General features: G+C 47.6%; 1 protein-coding gene across 1 annotated transcript; it reads left to right on the forward strand.

Annotated features, from left to right (window-relative positions):
• The first annotated feature begins 1,090 nt into the window (after positions 1 to 1,090).
• Positions 1,091 to 13,202, forward strand: C13H11orf88 (chromosome 13 C11orf88 homolog). Its single transcript, XM_032228940.1, has 6 exons — positions 1,091 to 1,289; positions 2,650 to 2,691; positions 3,818 to 3,882; positions 8,620 to 8,679; positions 10,515 to 10,564; positions 13,065 to 13,202. The coding sequence occupies exons 1-6, from the start codon at positions 1,091 to 1,093 to the stop codon at positions 13,123 to 13,125; spliced, it is 477 nt and encodes a 158-aa protein (XP_032084831.1). The 3' UTR covers positions 13,126 to 13,202.
• Positions 13,203 to 13,978: the final 776 nt, after the last annotated feature.

Below are 13,978 nucleotides of genomic sequence, written 5' to 3' on the forward strand. Positions count from 1 at the left end.
AGACTAGAGACTAGATCTTCTAGCCCAGTGTTTCTCAACCTTGGCAACTTGAAGATGTCTGGACTTCAACTCCCAGAATTCCCCAGCCAGTGAATGCTGGCTGGGGAATTCTGGGAGTTGAAGTCCGGACATCTTCAAGTTGCCAAGGTTGAGAAACACTGTTCTAGCCCAATCTCCTGCCTGGGGTTCTCCTGGTAGAGGTTCCCCTGCTCAGGCAAGGGGTTGGACTAGAAGATCTCCAAGGTCTTGTAGTTGTTACTATCAACTAACAGTTGGAAGGGACTTTAGAGGTCTTCTAGTCCCAACCCCATGCTGGAGTAGGAAACTCGTTCTCATTTGTTGTTGAGCTCTTCTTAAAAAGCTCTAGTGCTGGAGAAGGAAGGAAGGAAGGAAGGAAGGAAGGAAGGTAGGAAGGATAACAGAGTTGGAAGGGACCTTGGAGGTCTTCTAGTCCATCCCTCTGCTCAAGTAGGAGACCCTCTACCATTTCAGACTGTCCAATCTCCTCTTTAAAATCTCCAGTGATGGAGAAGGAAGGAAGGAAGGAAGGAAGGAAGGAAGGAAGGAAGGAAGGAAGGAAGGAAGGAAGGAAGGAAGGAAGGAAGGAAGGAAAACAGCATAACAGCCTATGTAACAGCATAACAAAATAACAGAGCTGGAAGGGACCTTGGAGGTCTTCTAGTCCAACCCCCTGTTCAAGCAGGGGACCCTCTACCGTTTCAAACAGGTGGCTGCCCAATCTCCTCTTAAAAACCTCCAGTTGATGGGGACGAAAGGAAGGAAGGATAACGGAAGGGACCTTGGAGGTCTTCTAGTCCAACCCCCTGTTCAAGCAGAGGAGACCCTCTACCCTTTCAGACAGGGGGCTGCCCAATCTCTGTCGGAAACCCTCCAGGGTCTGTGACTCTGCCTCCCCCAGCAGCTCCCTCCCCTCCCCAGGGCAATCCGGTCGGGGGAGCGGGGGCTGCAGGCGGCGGCGCCCGCGGGCGCCTCCCGAAGCCCGCCCCCGCCCTCTTGGGCCAAGCAACGGCCGGGCCGGCCAGCGGGAGCCGCGGCGCGCGGAGCCATGGAGACGAAGCGGCCGACGGCCATGGCCAGCTCGCCGCCCGCGCCCGCGCCCTCGCCCGCCGCCTCCCCGATGGCCTTCGCCGGCTCCAGCGAGCAGGACGTGGCACTGGCCAAGTCCTTCTGGAACTCCGTCACCCTCCAGCCGCCGCTCGAGTCCCGGCTGGGCGCCCGCAGCGGCTCGCTTTGCGACGGCGCCTCCGGCCCGCGACGGAGCTCGACCGGTAGCCGGGGCGGGTGGGCGGGGGCGGAGGGACCCTCCGTCCGGGGCTTCGGGAAAGGCGTGGGGGGGGGGGGGCTCCCGTCCCTTGGCTTCAGCCTCGGCCGAGCGGAGATGCCCAGCTTTGTAGAAGGCAGCGGGAGACGCAGCGCTGGGCATCGGGGCGGCTCAACGGGAGAACCGAATGACGGAGCTGCAGGGGGGGCTTGGAGGTCTTCTAGTCCGACCCCTGCTCCAGCAGGAAGCCCGATGGCGTTGCAGACCAAGGGTTGGCCAATATTAAAAGTCTCCGATGGAGAAGAGAGGGAGGGAGAATGAATAACAGGTGGAGGGGACCTTGGTGGTCTTCTAGTCCTGCTCAAGCAGACCAAGGGTTGACCAATCTCTTGTTAAAAGTCTCCGATGATGGAGAAGAGATGGAGAAGAGATGGAAGGAGGGAGGAAGATGGGAGGGAGGGAGGCAGGGAGGAAGAATAACAGGTGGAAGGTCCTTGGAGATCTTCTAGTCCATCCTTCTGCTCAAGTAGGAGACACTCTACCATTTCAGACCAATGGTCCAATCTCTTCTTAAAAGGCTCTGGTGATGGAGAAGAGAGAGAGGGAGGGAGGGAAGGAGGAAGGAAGGAAGGAAGGAAGGAAGGAAGGAAGGAAGGAAGGAAGAAAGAAGAAAGAAAGAAAGAAAGAAAGAAAGAAAGAAAGAAAGAAAGAAAGAAAGAAAGAATGAATAACAGGTGGAAGATCCTTGGAGGTCTTCTAGTCCATCCCTCTGCTCAAGCAGGAAACTCTATGCCATTCCAGACAAATGGTCCTATCTCTTCTTAAAAGCTTCCGGTGGAGGGATGGAGGGAGGGAAGAAGGAAGGAAGGAAGGATAACAGAGGTGGAAAGGACCTTGAAGGTCTTCTGGTGGTCCAATCCTCAGCTCAAGCAGGAAACCCTATGTCATTCCAGGAGGAAGGGAGGGAGGGAGGAAGGGAGGGAGGGAGGAAGAAAGGATAACAGAGGTGGAAGGGGCCTTGGAGCCCACCCCCCTGCTCAAGCAGGGAACCCTATATCATTTCAGACAAGTGGCTGTCCAATCTTCCTTTGCCTGGCCTTGGGGTACTTCTTCCGATTGGCCCTCCCCTCCATCCTCGGAGGAGTTTCTTTTCCTTGGTCACCCCTTCAACACCCACCCACCCAGAATTTCCCCCTAGGAATTGACCTGCATTGCGGGGGGGGGAGGGGGCTAGCACCTGCGGTCGAAATATCTACGGAGGTTGTCAATTAATGTGGGGGGGGGGAAGATCCCACAAATGTTCAAAGGAGAATCTCAAATCGGGGATTTCAATCCGTTGCAATATTATTTTTATTTAATTTTTTTAGGGAAAACCAGCCATTCGTCCTTTTCATCCTCCGTGAGTGACAGTAAGTATGCGGTTTTACCCAAATGGAAATTTTGGAGGCCACCCTGCTATTTATCGTAATAGAATCTTTAAGCCAAACCACTCAAAATCTTTGTAAAAGGCGCTCTGTGAATGCCAATCCAGGGGATGCCAATCACGTCGGGCGCCAATCAATTTATTCAGTCCTATGCGTGACCTGGGAGGTTATCTTGCCCCAAGCAGCAGATGGAAAGGACAGCATTTTTAATCGGCATTATTTGAAAAAACAAATACACTTATTTTTATTGCAAGAACACGAAGGAGGGAGACATTTCTCTCTGGTATCTTTCCGCACCTGAGTTTCCTATATGTTGTAACTTGGGTGAACAAATACGGCACCTTTAAGGACCTGTGGACTTCAACTCAGGAATTCTGGGAGTTGAAGTCCACAAGTCTTAAAGTTGCCAAGTTTGGGAACCACTGTGATAGACTAAGGCTGGAATTATAAAAGCAAAGGAGAGACAGAATACTATGAGATTTGGAATAGATTTTAGAAGTCAGAACAGAAAAGAACAAGGATGTAGAGATCGAAAAAAGTAATACATGTATTATATGATGTAAATGCAACATGTATGAGGGGTTAAGTATATGTATATAATTAGTAATGTATGTGGAATGCATAAGATATTAATGTTATACTTTAGTTTTCGTATGGCGGAGATAACACCAGGAGGGTTGCACCATGTCCAACTTTTATTTTTAACAATAAAGTATTTTTGTTTTTGTTTTAAAAAAAGAGGACCAAAAATGAAAAACGTGACTTTTTTGCAGAACCCTGTCCTTCCTTTTAGCTGCCCTCCTTGTTCTTTCGTTGGGCTAACCTGTACATCCAAATGTCCTTTGAATATCTTTGTTTACTGTAGTTAAAATAAAAACAAGGGTTACTCCAGAAAACCAGGAGTCCTGTAGCAGCTTTTCGGACTAACCAACAACCCACCCAAAAAAAAAGGATGCCTTTTTCCAAAGCGCTTCTCATTTTGGGCTGCCATAAACACTCCCTGACTACAAATCTCACATCCAGGGTTGGGGTCATTCTGCCTGAAAAATGATAAAAGATGATTTATTTTTTAAATGAATTTTAAGCGATGTCTTTGAAAATGATTGTTTAGAACGAGAAGAAGATAGACACCCGGAGACGGAGAAAGATGAGTGGAAAGAACACTACCTGGAGAAGGTGAGCGAATTCTGCTGCTTCGGTTTAGTTTAGTTTGGTTTAGTTTTAGTTTTAGGTTTAGGTTTAGGTTTAGGTTTAGGTTTAGGTTTAGGTTTAGGTTTAATTTAGTTTAGTTTAGTTTAGTTTGTCATTGCACATCGTACAATGGAATTAATAGGGCTGGTATTGCTGTGGCCTGTGGCTGTCAGCCCCTCCAACAGCCGAATCAGAGGAGGAGGAGGCATCAGAGTTAGGGTAACCTGGGAGCTCCAACGGGGAAAAGGGAATGGAGGGGGGAGAGAGAGAGAGAGGGAGAGGGAGACAGAGACAGAGAGAGAGAGAGAGAGACAGAGACAGAGAGAGACAGAGACAGAGAGAGAGAGACAGAGAGAGACAGAGAGAGACAGAGACAGAGGCAGACAATACAGAGAGACAGAGAGAGAGAGAGAGACAGAGGCAGAGAGAGACAGAGACAGAGAGAGACAGAGACAGAGAGAGAGAGAGAGAGAGACAGAGAGAGAGAGAGAGACAGAGACAGAGAGAAAGAGACAGAGAGAGACAGAGAGAGACAGAGACAGAGGCAGACAATACAGAGAGACAGAGAGAGAGAGACAGAGACAGAGAGAGACAGAGACAGAGAGAGACAGAGAGAGAGAGAGAGGGAGACAGAGAGAGAGAGAGAGAGAGAGAGAGAGAAAAGGGAATGGAGGGGAGAGAGAGAGAGAGGCAGAGAGAGACAGAGACAGAGAGAGACAGAGAGAGAGAGAGAAGGAGAGGGAGACAGAGAGAGAGAGAGAGAGAAAAGGGAATGGAGGGGAGAGAGAGAGAGAGAGGCAGAGACAGAGAGAGACAGAGACAGAGAGAGACAGAGACAGAGAGAGACAGAGAGACAGAGGCAGACAATACAGAGAGACAGAGAGAGAGAGAGACAGAGGCAGAGAGAGACAGAGACAGAGAGAGACAGAGACAGAGAGAGACAGAGGCAGAGAGAGACAGAGGCAGAGAAAGAGAGAGAGAGAGAGAGAGAGAGAGAGAGAGAGAGAGAGAGAGAGAGAGAGAGCCTGGGCCATCGGTCAGCCCTCAGATGGAGAGTCAACAGCTCACAGGTCTGGAGGTGGCTGATGAGGAAGAGGAGGAAGAGCTGGGCCCAGTGTCTTACGTACACATATGCGAAAGGAAGAGGAGAGGAGAGCAGTGGAAATCTATGGGCTGATCCTCGGGATAGAAGAGCCACCCCTGCTAGCGAAGGCCCTCCGTGGCACTGGGGATAAAAGGCAGGGGGCGGAGATGAATGGATGTGGCAAGACAACTATCCATCTCCCTGCCGGAGAGACTTGTTAGTCTGCGATGAGAGAGAAACTTTAATTAGGCGCTCCTAATTAAAGGAATCATTGATTCAACTACAAAGGGCTTGGGGAGCTGGGTCAGAACAGGAGGAAAGTCGATATTTTGAAACAGGGGAGAAAGCTGCCGGAGCCATTCCGTGCTCTGAAAAACAGCAGAAGCTTTCCCATCTTCTCCGGAGCTCTCCGCTTGATTATCTCCTTCAGAAAGGAGCTGAGATGATTAGATTGCAAATCCGAGAGAAAGGGAAAAAAATTGTCAGCCATTCAGGCCAGAAACATAAAAGGGCAATAGAATTCCCATGGCTTCCACGGGGCCGGTGCCAGCAATACCCTGCGAGAAAAAGGGAGGAAAAATGTTTTCACAGTGCTGGATCATAGACTGGTGGAGCACCACGCGTGTGCACATTTGCACTTAAAAAAAAAGGTCTGTGCATGGGCACAACGTTTAAAAAGGGGGGAAATTACATTTTTTTTCAACAAAGATTGTTCTGCGCATGTGCAGAGCAGAAAATCAAAATGGCATATCCGAGGATACAATACAATAGCAGAGTTGGAAGGGACTTTGGAGGTCTTCTAGTCCAACCCCCTGCCTAGGCAGGAAACCCTATACCGATAGAACCAGTACATTCACATGTCCGGCCGAGTTACTACCTATTCGGCCCAACCGGACTGAGGCCACCTCTGCCCTGGCCCCCTCCCTGCCTCCAACACTGAGCCCTCCTCAGAGCCTTCCCCAGACTCCAGGACTGGCCCATCTTCCTCCCCAACCTCCCACTGTCCGAATCTGCTGCCGGCTCGGCTGACCACCGGCAGACCACGAGAGTGAGCATCTCTTCTGGAAACAGCCATTGGGTCATTGCTAGACTTGTTGAACCTTCATCCTGGATCAAGAATGCTGCGGACTATGACGGGAAACCAACCCCAGGTCTACGGACTCTCGTGGACAAACCCATTAGCTCTCGGTTAATTAACTGCTGAGGTCCAGTGTGGAACCCAACATCTTTGGCCTCTTGGCTGACCGCCGCATAAATAAATCATTATGGCCGATCGATAGGAATAAATAGCGCGGTTCTCCGGCTAATCCACATCGTGTTACCGCAGTTTGCAAAAGTTAAGAGCTACGTTAATACTGTCTTAAAGGACTTTCTTTACACACACAGACACAGACACACACTTGTTAAAAGAGGGAAAGCTTTGCCGAGTAAGCGTGGGAATGGAGCCAGAGGCAGCCGGTCCCTAGCCAAAGCCGAAATGTGCTGAGCTTTGCAGTGGCTGCCGGCAAACTGGCATTCGTATTCATGGCAATTAATAACCCCCTAATGGATTCGATCCATTAGACCTGGCTCAGGGAAATGGGATTATCTGGAGAAGGGAGACTGGTCCCTCAAGCCCTGCCGCGGTTTCCCTTCAATAATTCTGCTCAAAGAAATAGGATTGCACATTTCATCCACTAGTTTGAAAGCAAAGTTTGCAATCCTGGATACTTAAGATCAGGGCCGGATTTCCCTATAGGCTAACTAGGCTTCAGCCTAGGGCCTCAAGATCAAGAGGGGCCCATATTCAAATTGTTAGCAAAATTAAAATTACACTATTCTAAAAACAGTGAACACTAAAACACTGAACCGAAAACAAGGAGAAATTCTACGCATATGACTAATAAACAAACATAAAAATGTATTGGTTAAGATCCTTCCAGCGCCGCGGCAGTTGGGGAGCCCGCCCACGTTCCCGGCACCGGCGGTTGGGCGAGAGGCGCGGCCGCTCCCAGTAGCCGCCCCGTCGACGCGGAGCCCACCAGCGGCCAGGCAGGTGAGGGCGAGGGGGCCGAGCCGGGCAGCTGAGCGCAGCAGGGGAGGCGGCTGGCCTCGCTGCCTTTGCTGCAGAGCAGAGCCGCCCTCCGTCGGGAGGCCAGCTATATATATTGATATATATTGATATATATCACAGTAATGATGTATTTTATTGTCTCTCATGTAACTTAAAAATGGGAGGTGAAAGGGCCTCGTAAGCGGAATAGCCTAGGGCCTCTTTTCATCTAAATCCGGCCCTGCTCGCGGTGGTGCCCAAGTATCCAAGTATCCTTCTTTCCTAGGACTGAAGCCCTAGTCAGCTTCCACGCAGCTCCCCTCCCCTCAGTTGAGTTTAATATGAATCCAGATTTATAACCAGATTTATACATTTGGAATCTGTAGGAGATTACTCAGCTGATTATTCTCCAAAGCACCTGCAGGCAGGACGAGAAGCAATGGGTGGAAACTAATCAAGAAGAGAAGCAACTTAGAACTAAGGAGAAACTTCCTGACAGGGAGAACAATTAGTTAGAGGAACCATTTGCCACCAGAAGTAGATGCTCCAACGCTGGAAGTTTGGGGATAACCCTTTGTCTGAAGTGGTGTAGGGTTTCCTGCCTAAGCAGAGTGTTGGACTAGAAGACCTCCAAGGTCCCTTCCAACTCTGCTATTCTATTCTAACCTTTGAAGGACGTGGAACCTCTTTGGAGTCTGATGAGGTAAGCCCCACGTGATGGTTATACTAGGGTGCAGGAGTGGTTACATTCAACTGTTGGTTGCGCAAATCTCAGCTATGCCAAAACTGCCATCCTAAGCTTCAGCCTTGCTTTGCTAGAGGCCAGAGGGAGTTTCTGGGAAAGGGAAACCAAAACTACTCACTGTGCCTTCCTGGGATGTCGCCTCATCGTCCCAAGGGCAGAGACCTGGGAGGGGAATGCAACGGTTTACCATCTAACCTGCCGATGCAGGGAACATTACCAAAACAAGTCCTTCAAATGTAACTGGACAATAGGAAGATAAGAGGAAGAACAGGAAAGGACAGTTAACTGGGGAAACTTTGTGCATGAACTTCTAGTTCTGGCTTTGCTATACTGTCGCCACTTCGCTTCTATTGAAAGTATACCGTTTGCATTCATGGAATCAAGGGTTTCTCTTTCCTAAGGACCCAAGTCAGGGCAGGTGTGACACGGTATTTCCCAAACTTGTTCACTTGAAGATGTGTGCACTCCCAGAATTCCCCAGCCAGTATGTCTACACCAGGGGTGGTTTCCTGCCGGCATTACTACCAGTTCGGCGTGCAAACATTTTTTTATTCACTCTGCGCATGTGCTCATTTGCACCTTAAAAGGTATGCGCATGCGCACAACATTAGAAAAGAAAAAAAAATACATTTTTCACATGAAGATTGTTCTGCGCGTGTGCAGAACAGAAAATCGAGATGGCAGCCCCAAGCATAGAACTGGTTCGGGCGCGTGTCCGGACGAGTTACTATCTGTTCAGCCGAACCGGGCCAAACTGGTAGGAACCCACCTCTCGTCCACACCTCTTCAAGCAGCCAGTCTCTGGAATTAACCAGTCCACTTCCTTCCTTCTCACCATTGCAAAAAAATCTCTCTTCACAGGCTAAAATGAGAGAAGACATCATTGCATTACTGAAAAAACAAAGGGAAGAGAGAATATCGGTAAGATGGCTTTTTAAATTGTCCGAACCTCCTGTTGCGGCCCGCCAGCGGTCAGTGGAGCTGGCAGCAGATTCGGGCAGTGAGGAGGTTAGGGAGGAAGATGGGCCAGTCCTGGAGTCTGGGGGAGGCTCGGATGAGGGCTCTGTGTCGGAGGCAGAGAGGGGGCCAGAGCCGTATGCCAGTTATCAGCTGCCTTCAGAGTCAGACATCATTAAGGCAGCAAAACAGCTGGAGCCTGTTCCCAGTATGCACATGTGCAGAATTGCCAGACGAAGGGAACGGCTAAAGAACTGGGATGGACTTGGGAGTAAGGCCACAGGTGGATGGTGAATGGCCCCTCCCATAGGAAACAAAAGGGGAGGGGGCTTTTGCGGGAAACAATTTGTTTGTTCGGTTAGATTCATTTCAGGAGTGTGAAGATCTGTCCATGAATCTCAGAGACTCTGTGCCAAGTCTTTCCTTGCACAGCACCTCATTTGGAAAACATTTACATGGCAGCTTTCCAAGACAGATAAGGTCTGTGGTCATAAATTCACCTTTGAGAGACTGTTTACAAGGCCTGTGCTGAAGGTGAATGGGTTTTGTTGCATCCAGGACTTCCCTTCTGCTTTTGGGGGAAGCAGGACATACCCTCCTCTCCCGAAAACCAAGCATCGCTTCCATGCTCAGCTTTCCTTTCTCGTTTCTTCCCTCCTGCCAGCTGCAGCACGCAACACAAAAGAAGGAACTAAGCCAATAACCCTATTGAAATTTGGCGAGTTTACTAGCCAGGCTGTAATTCAGTCCTCCATAAAACTGGAAAAGATGCCAGAAGCCTGGCATGAGTTGAGATGGTTCTGCTTTCTGCGGAAAGCTTTGCGAAGAGGGAGAGCTGGGGAGAGTTATTTAAAGGAGATGATTGGTGGGGAGAAGCTGCCTTAATTATATGGAGCTGGAAAGAAGATCCTTAGTGCATGTTTAGCTCAATTGGCTGGAATCTGTCAAGGGCCTTTCTGTCCCGTTTTCTCCTCCTTCCTGAATCGGTTTCACCCGGGTTCTTCCTGCATTTCTGACTTTTATTTTGTTTTTTTCAACTCGCGGGACAATTCCTTGGCAATTTTTGTGAGTGTTTTGCTTTGCGTGTTCTTCTTGTCCAGCCTGCCAATGGTGTCGTGTATTTAAAGCTGTCGATCCTATTGCAAAATTCAAACCCATGGGAGTAATCCAAGAGAGAATATCTGTAGCTCGAGGCTGAATCGTGGGATCCTTGGTGCTCCCTGAATGTGGTGGTTTTCTTGGAGATGTTTCATTACCCAACTAGGTGATGTCATCAGTGCTAGAACTGAGTGGGGTTGAGGAGGAGCGGAGGGGGAAGAGGAGAAGGAGGACTGTGGGGTCCTTGGTGCTCTCTGAGCTTGGTGGTTTTCTTGGAGATGTTTCATGACCCAACTAGGTAACATCATCAGTGCTAGAAGGGAGGGGGGTTGAAGGAGAGGGGGAAGAGAAAGAGGAGGAGGAGGAGGAGGAGGACTGTGGGGTCCTTGGTGCTCTCTGAGCTTGGTGGTTTTCTTGCAGACGTTTCATTACCCAACTAGGTAACATCATCAGTGCTAGAAAGGATTGGGGTTGAGGAGGAAGAGGGGGAGGACTGTGGGGTCCTTGGTGCTCTCTGAGCTTGGTGGTTTTCCTGCAGACGTTTCATTACCCAACAAAATCAGTGCTAAAAGGAGTGGGGTTCGCATCAAGGACCTCCCAGAACCCCCGTAAATTTTGCACTGCCCCCCCCCCGCAAAAGGACAGTTTAAAACGGGGGGGGGAGTTTTTAACAGCAAATTTTTTTCTCTCTCCTTTCTCAGAAAGAGTCCTTATCTAGTCCACACAAGCCGAAGGCCAAATCATCACAGAGGTAATATATCAAGAAGACAAGTTTCTCCCTCCCTGTTTGTTTTCGTTGATCCTCGTTGTAGATAAACGCCTGCCTCATTTTGAAAGGTGTAACTTTCCCCCCCCCCCTCCTCCCTTCTTTCCATCTTTTTTTTTAAAATTTCAGGGACCAGGAAGATGATGGATAAACTTCCTGTCCAAGTTTAGAATTATTTCACGCAAACCAGAGGGGGAAAAAATGTGTGCTAAAAAATTCCTGGGATTTAAGACGAGCCAAATTGTTCAGGGGTATTTTTTGTTTGTTTGTTTGGGGTTATTTTTGGCCAAGAAATCAACCTGGCCTCTCCATATATTCTCCAAAAGTTCAAAGGAGACATTGCCCTTTTTTTTTTAACTTTTAAAATGACCTCTCTGAAAAAGCTGATTTGGCCCCTTCTGTTTCTCCTCTCAGCCTTTAATTCAGTGTTTCTCAATCTTGGTCACTTGAAGACGTCCGGACTTCAACTCCCAGAATTCCCCAGCCAGCATTCGCTGGCTGGGGAATTCTGGGAGTTGAAGTCCGGACGTCTTCAAGTGGCCAAGGTTGAGAAACACTGCTTTAATTTGTTACCCATTTTTACGGCAGTTCAGGTGCTTCTTTCGAACCCTGGCATGCCTCTTGACTCCAGTTATTTCCCCTGAGTCACTGGGAACAACCCGGATCTATCCGGTCAGTTGGGCTCACAGATAAGTAAGTGGGTCTTGTTGAAATTGCTTGCTTAGGTGTGAATTGCCAGCTGACAGGTTTTCACGAGCCTGGGAGTTCCAGCCACCCACCTCACAGGGGTTTCCAAGCAATTCCTGTTAACCGAGAAATCCTGTGAAAACCTCCTTTATTTCAAAACAAAACAAAACTGTATTTCGCAGAGGGAAAAAGTAACCTTGCTACATGAATTGAGTAGAGTAGAGTAGAATAGAGTAGAGTAGAAAATAGAATAGAATAGAATAGAATAGAAAATAGAATAGAAAATAGAATAGAAAATAGAATAGAAAATAGAATAGAATAGAATAGAAAATAGAATAGAATAGAGTAGAATAGAAAATAGAATAGAATAGAAAATAGAATAGAAAATAAAATAGAATAGAATAGAAAATAGAATAGAAATAGAATAGAAAATAGAATAGAAAATAGAATAGAAAATAGAATAGAAAATAGAATAGAATAGAATAGAATAGAAAATAAAATAGAATAGAAAATAGAATAGAATAGAAAATAGAATAGAGTAGAATAGAATAGAAAATAGAATAGAATAGAATATAGAATAGAATAGAAAATAGAATAGAATAGAAAATAGAATAGAGTAGAATAGAATAGAAAATAGAATAGAATAGAATAGAATAGAATATAGAATAGAATAGAATATAGAATAGAATAGAAAATAGAATAGAAATAGAATAGAATAGAATAGAATAGAATAGCAATGCCAAAAGGGAATGGGGTTACCAGAGAGAAAGAGGAGGAGGGGGAGGAAGAGGAGGAAGAGGACAGTGGGGTCCTTGGTGCTCTCTGAGCTTGGTAGTTTTCTTGCAGATGTTTCAATACCCAACTAGGTAACATTATCAGTGCTAGAAGGGAGAGGGGTTTGTGGAGAGGAGGAGGAGGAGGAGGACGAGGAGGAGGAGGAAGAGGATGATGATTGTGGGCTCCTTGGTGCTCTCTGAGTTTGGTTGCTTTCTTGCAGATGTTTCATTATTCAAACTAGGTAATATAATCAGTGGTAGAAGGGAAAGGGGTTTGAGAGGAGGAGGAGGAAATGATGACTATGGGCTCCTCGGTGCTCTCTGAGCTTGGTAGTTTTCTTGCAGACGTTTCATGACCCAACTGGGTAACATCATCAGTGCTAGAAGGGAGTGGGGGTTTGCTTCCTGTTTACATGCAGCAGCTTGCCCGGCAGTGTTGGTGGGGGTGTTCAGCCCCCAAATAAGCAGAGATTACCAAGATTAATTAGACCAACAGCCTAACCAAGGAACCACCAAGAAACATCCCGCCCCCCTACTGACAGGGCAAGCCACCAGCATATACGAATGAGAGCACACTCCACCCTCATCTGACGCTGTTGACGTTACCTAGTTGGGTCATGAAACGTCTTCAAGAATAACAACCAAGCTCAGGGAACACCAATAGCAATAGCAATAGCAGTTAGACTTATATACCGCTTCATAGGGCTTTCAGCCCTCTCTAAGCGGTTTACACAGTCAGCATATCGCCCCCCCCACAGTCTGGGTCCTCATTTCACCCACCTCGGAAGGATGGAAGGCTGAGTCAACCTTGAGCCGGTGAGATTAGAACCGCCGAACTGCAGATAGCAGTCAGCTGAAGTGGCCTGCAGTACTGCACCCTAACCACTGCGCCACCTCGGCTCAAGCGCTCCCAAGCTGAAAAGACGCTTTGAGATTGGGAGATTTTCCTGCTTGTGTTGGGGAGAAGGAGACGGGGAGTGTTCCCAATGACTCCAGGGTGTCCTTAATTCCTTTCTCTTCAGTTCCAAAAAGGAGAAGGAAGAACAGTCGGAGGACGAAGAGAGCGTAAAGACGTTACCTTGAGGATCCCGACCAGGGACACCAACGTAGAAGGCCTGTTGGTATTTTCAGCCAGACTATCCTTGGTGTCCGACAGTGGCTGTGGCTCATTGTTGTTGTTTTTTTTAATAAAAAGTTTTTAATTAAACATTAAAAACATTGGACATAGTGCGACATTTCTGGCATAAACATTTCCATACGGTGATTAGATCTTACAACAATTACATTTTATATCCATTACATAGGTAGGTGTAGTCGGTCAGATTACCTGTCCATTAATCCCTTCCTTTAAAGAATTACTAACCGTCCAAATACATATCCAATTCCTACCTATCACACAATCTTAATACCATGTTTTTCAATTCTTGTCTGTGTTTTTCTATCCCGACCTTTTTCCTTCCTTTCTATTTGTCCCAGATTTCGTGGTATTCCATCTCCTCCTTGTCTTTGAGCTCCAAGAGTCAGTCTGTTCATTTCTGCGCACATCACTATCTTATTTATTATTTCTTGTTCCGAGGGAGTCTCTTTGTTTTTCCATTTTTGTGCGAAGACCAATCTTGCTGCTGTTAAAATATGCAGCATTAGATGTAATCCACCTTTGCCATGTTTTTCTTTTGTGATCCCTAGTAGAAATAATTCTGGCCTCCTTTGATTTAGCATCTCTTCCAAATACTTTCTTATCTGGTGCCAAAAAGCCCTAGCTTTCGGGCACTCCCACCACATATGGTGGAAGGTCCCAGTTTATGTTCTGTTGCTAAGTGGGGAGGGAGGGAAGGAGGGAGGGAGGTGATGGCACAGTGGTTAGAATGCAGAATTACAGGCTAACCCTGCAGACTGCTAGCAGTTCGATCCTGACCAGCTCAAGGTTGACTCAGCC

The sequence above is a fragment of the Thamnophis elegans genome, chromosome 13, assembly GCF_009769535.1.
Source record: "Thamnophis elegans isolate rThaEle1 chromosome 13, rThaEle1.pri, whole genome shotgun sequence".
Classification (NCBI taxonomy): domain Eukaryota; kingdom Metazoa; phylum Chordata; class Lepidosauria; order Squamata; family Colubridae; genus Thamnophis; species Thamnophis elegans.

What these genes read in the sequence shown, in the direction of transcription:
- C13H11orf88 (XM_032228940.1), top strand. Translation starts at nt 1,091, where the DNA reads ATGGCCAGCTCGCCGCCCGCGCCCGCGCCCTCGCCCGCCGCCTCCCCG. An exon ending in AAGAACACTACCTGGAGAAG is followed by an intron (nt 3,883 to 8,619) that starts GTGAGCGAATTC and finishes CTCTCTTCACAG; the next exon opens with GCTAAAATGAGAGAAGACAT. An exon ending in AAAGGGAAGAGAGAATATCG is followed by an intron (nt 8,680 to 10,514) that starts GTAAGATGGCTT and finishes CTCCTTTCTCAG; the next exon opens with AAAGAGTCCTTATCTAGTCC.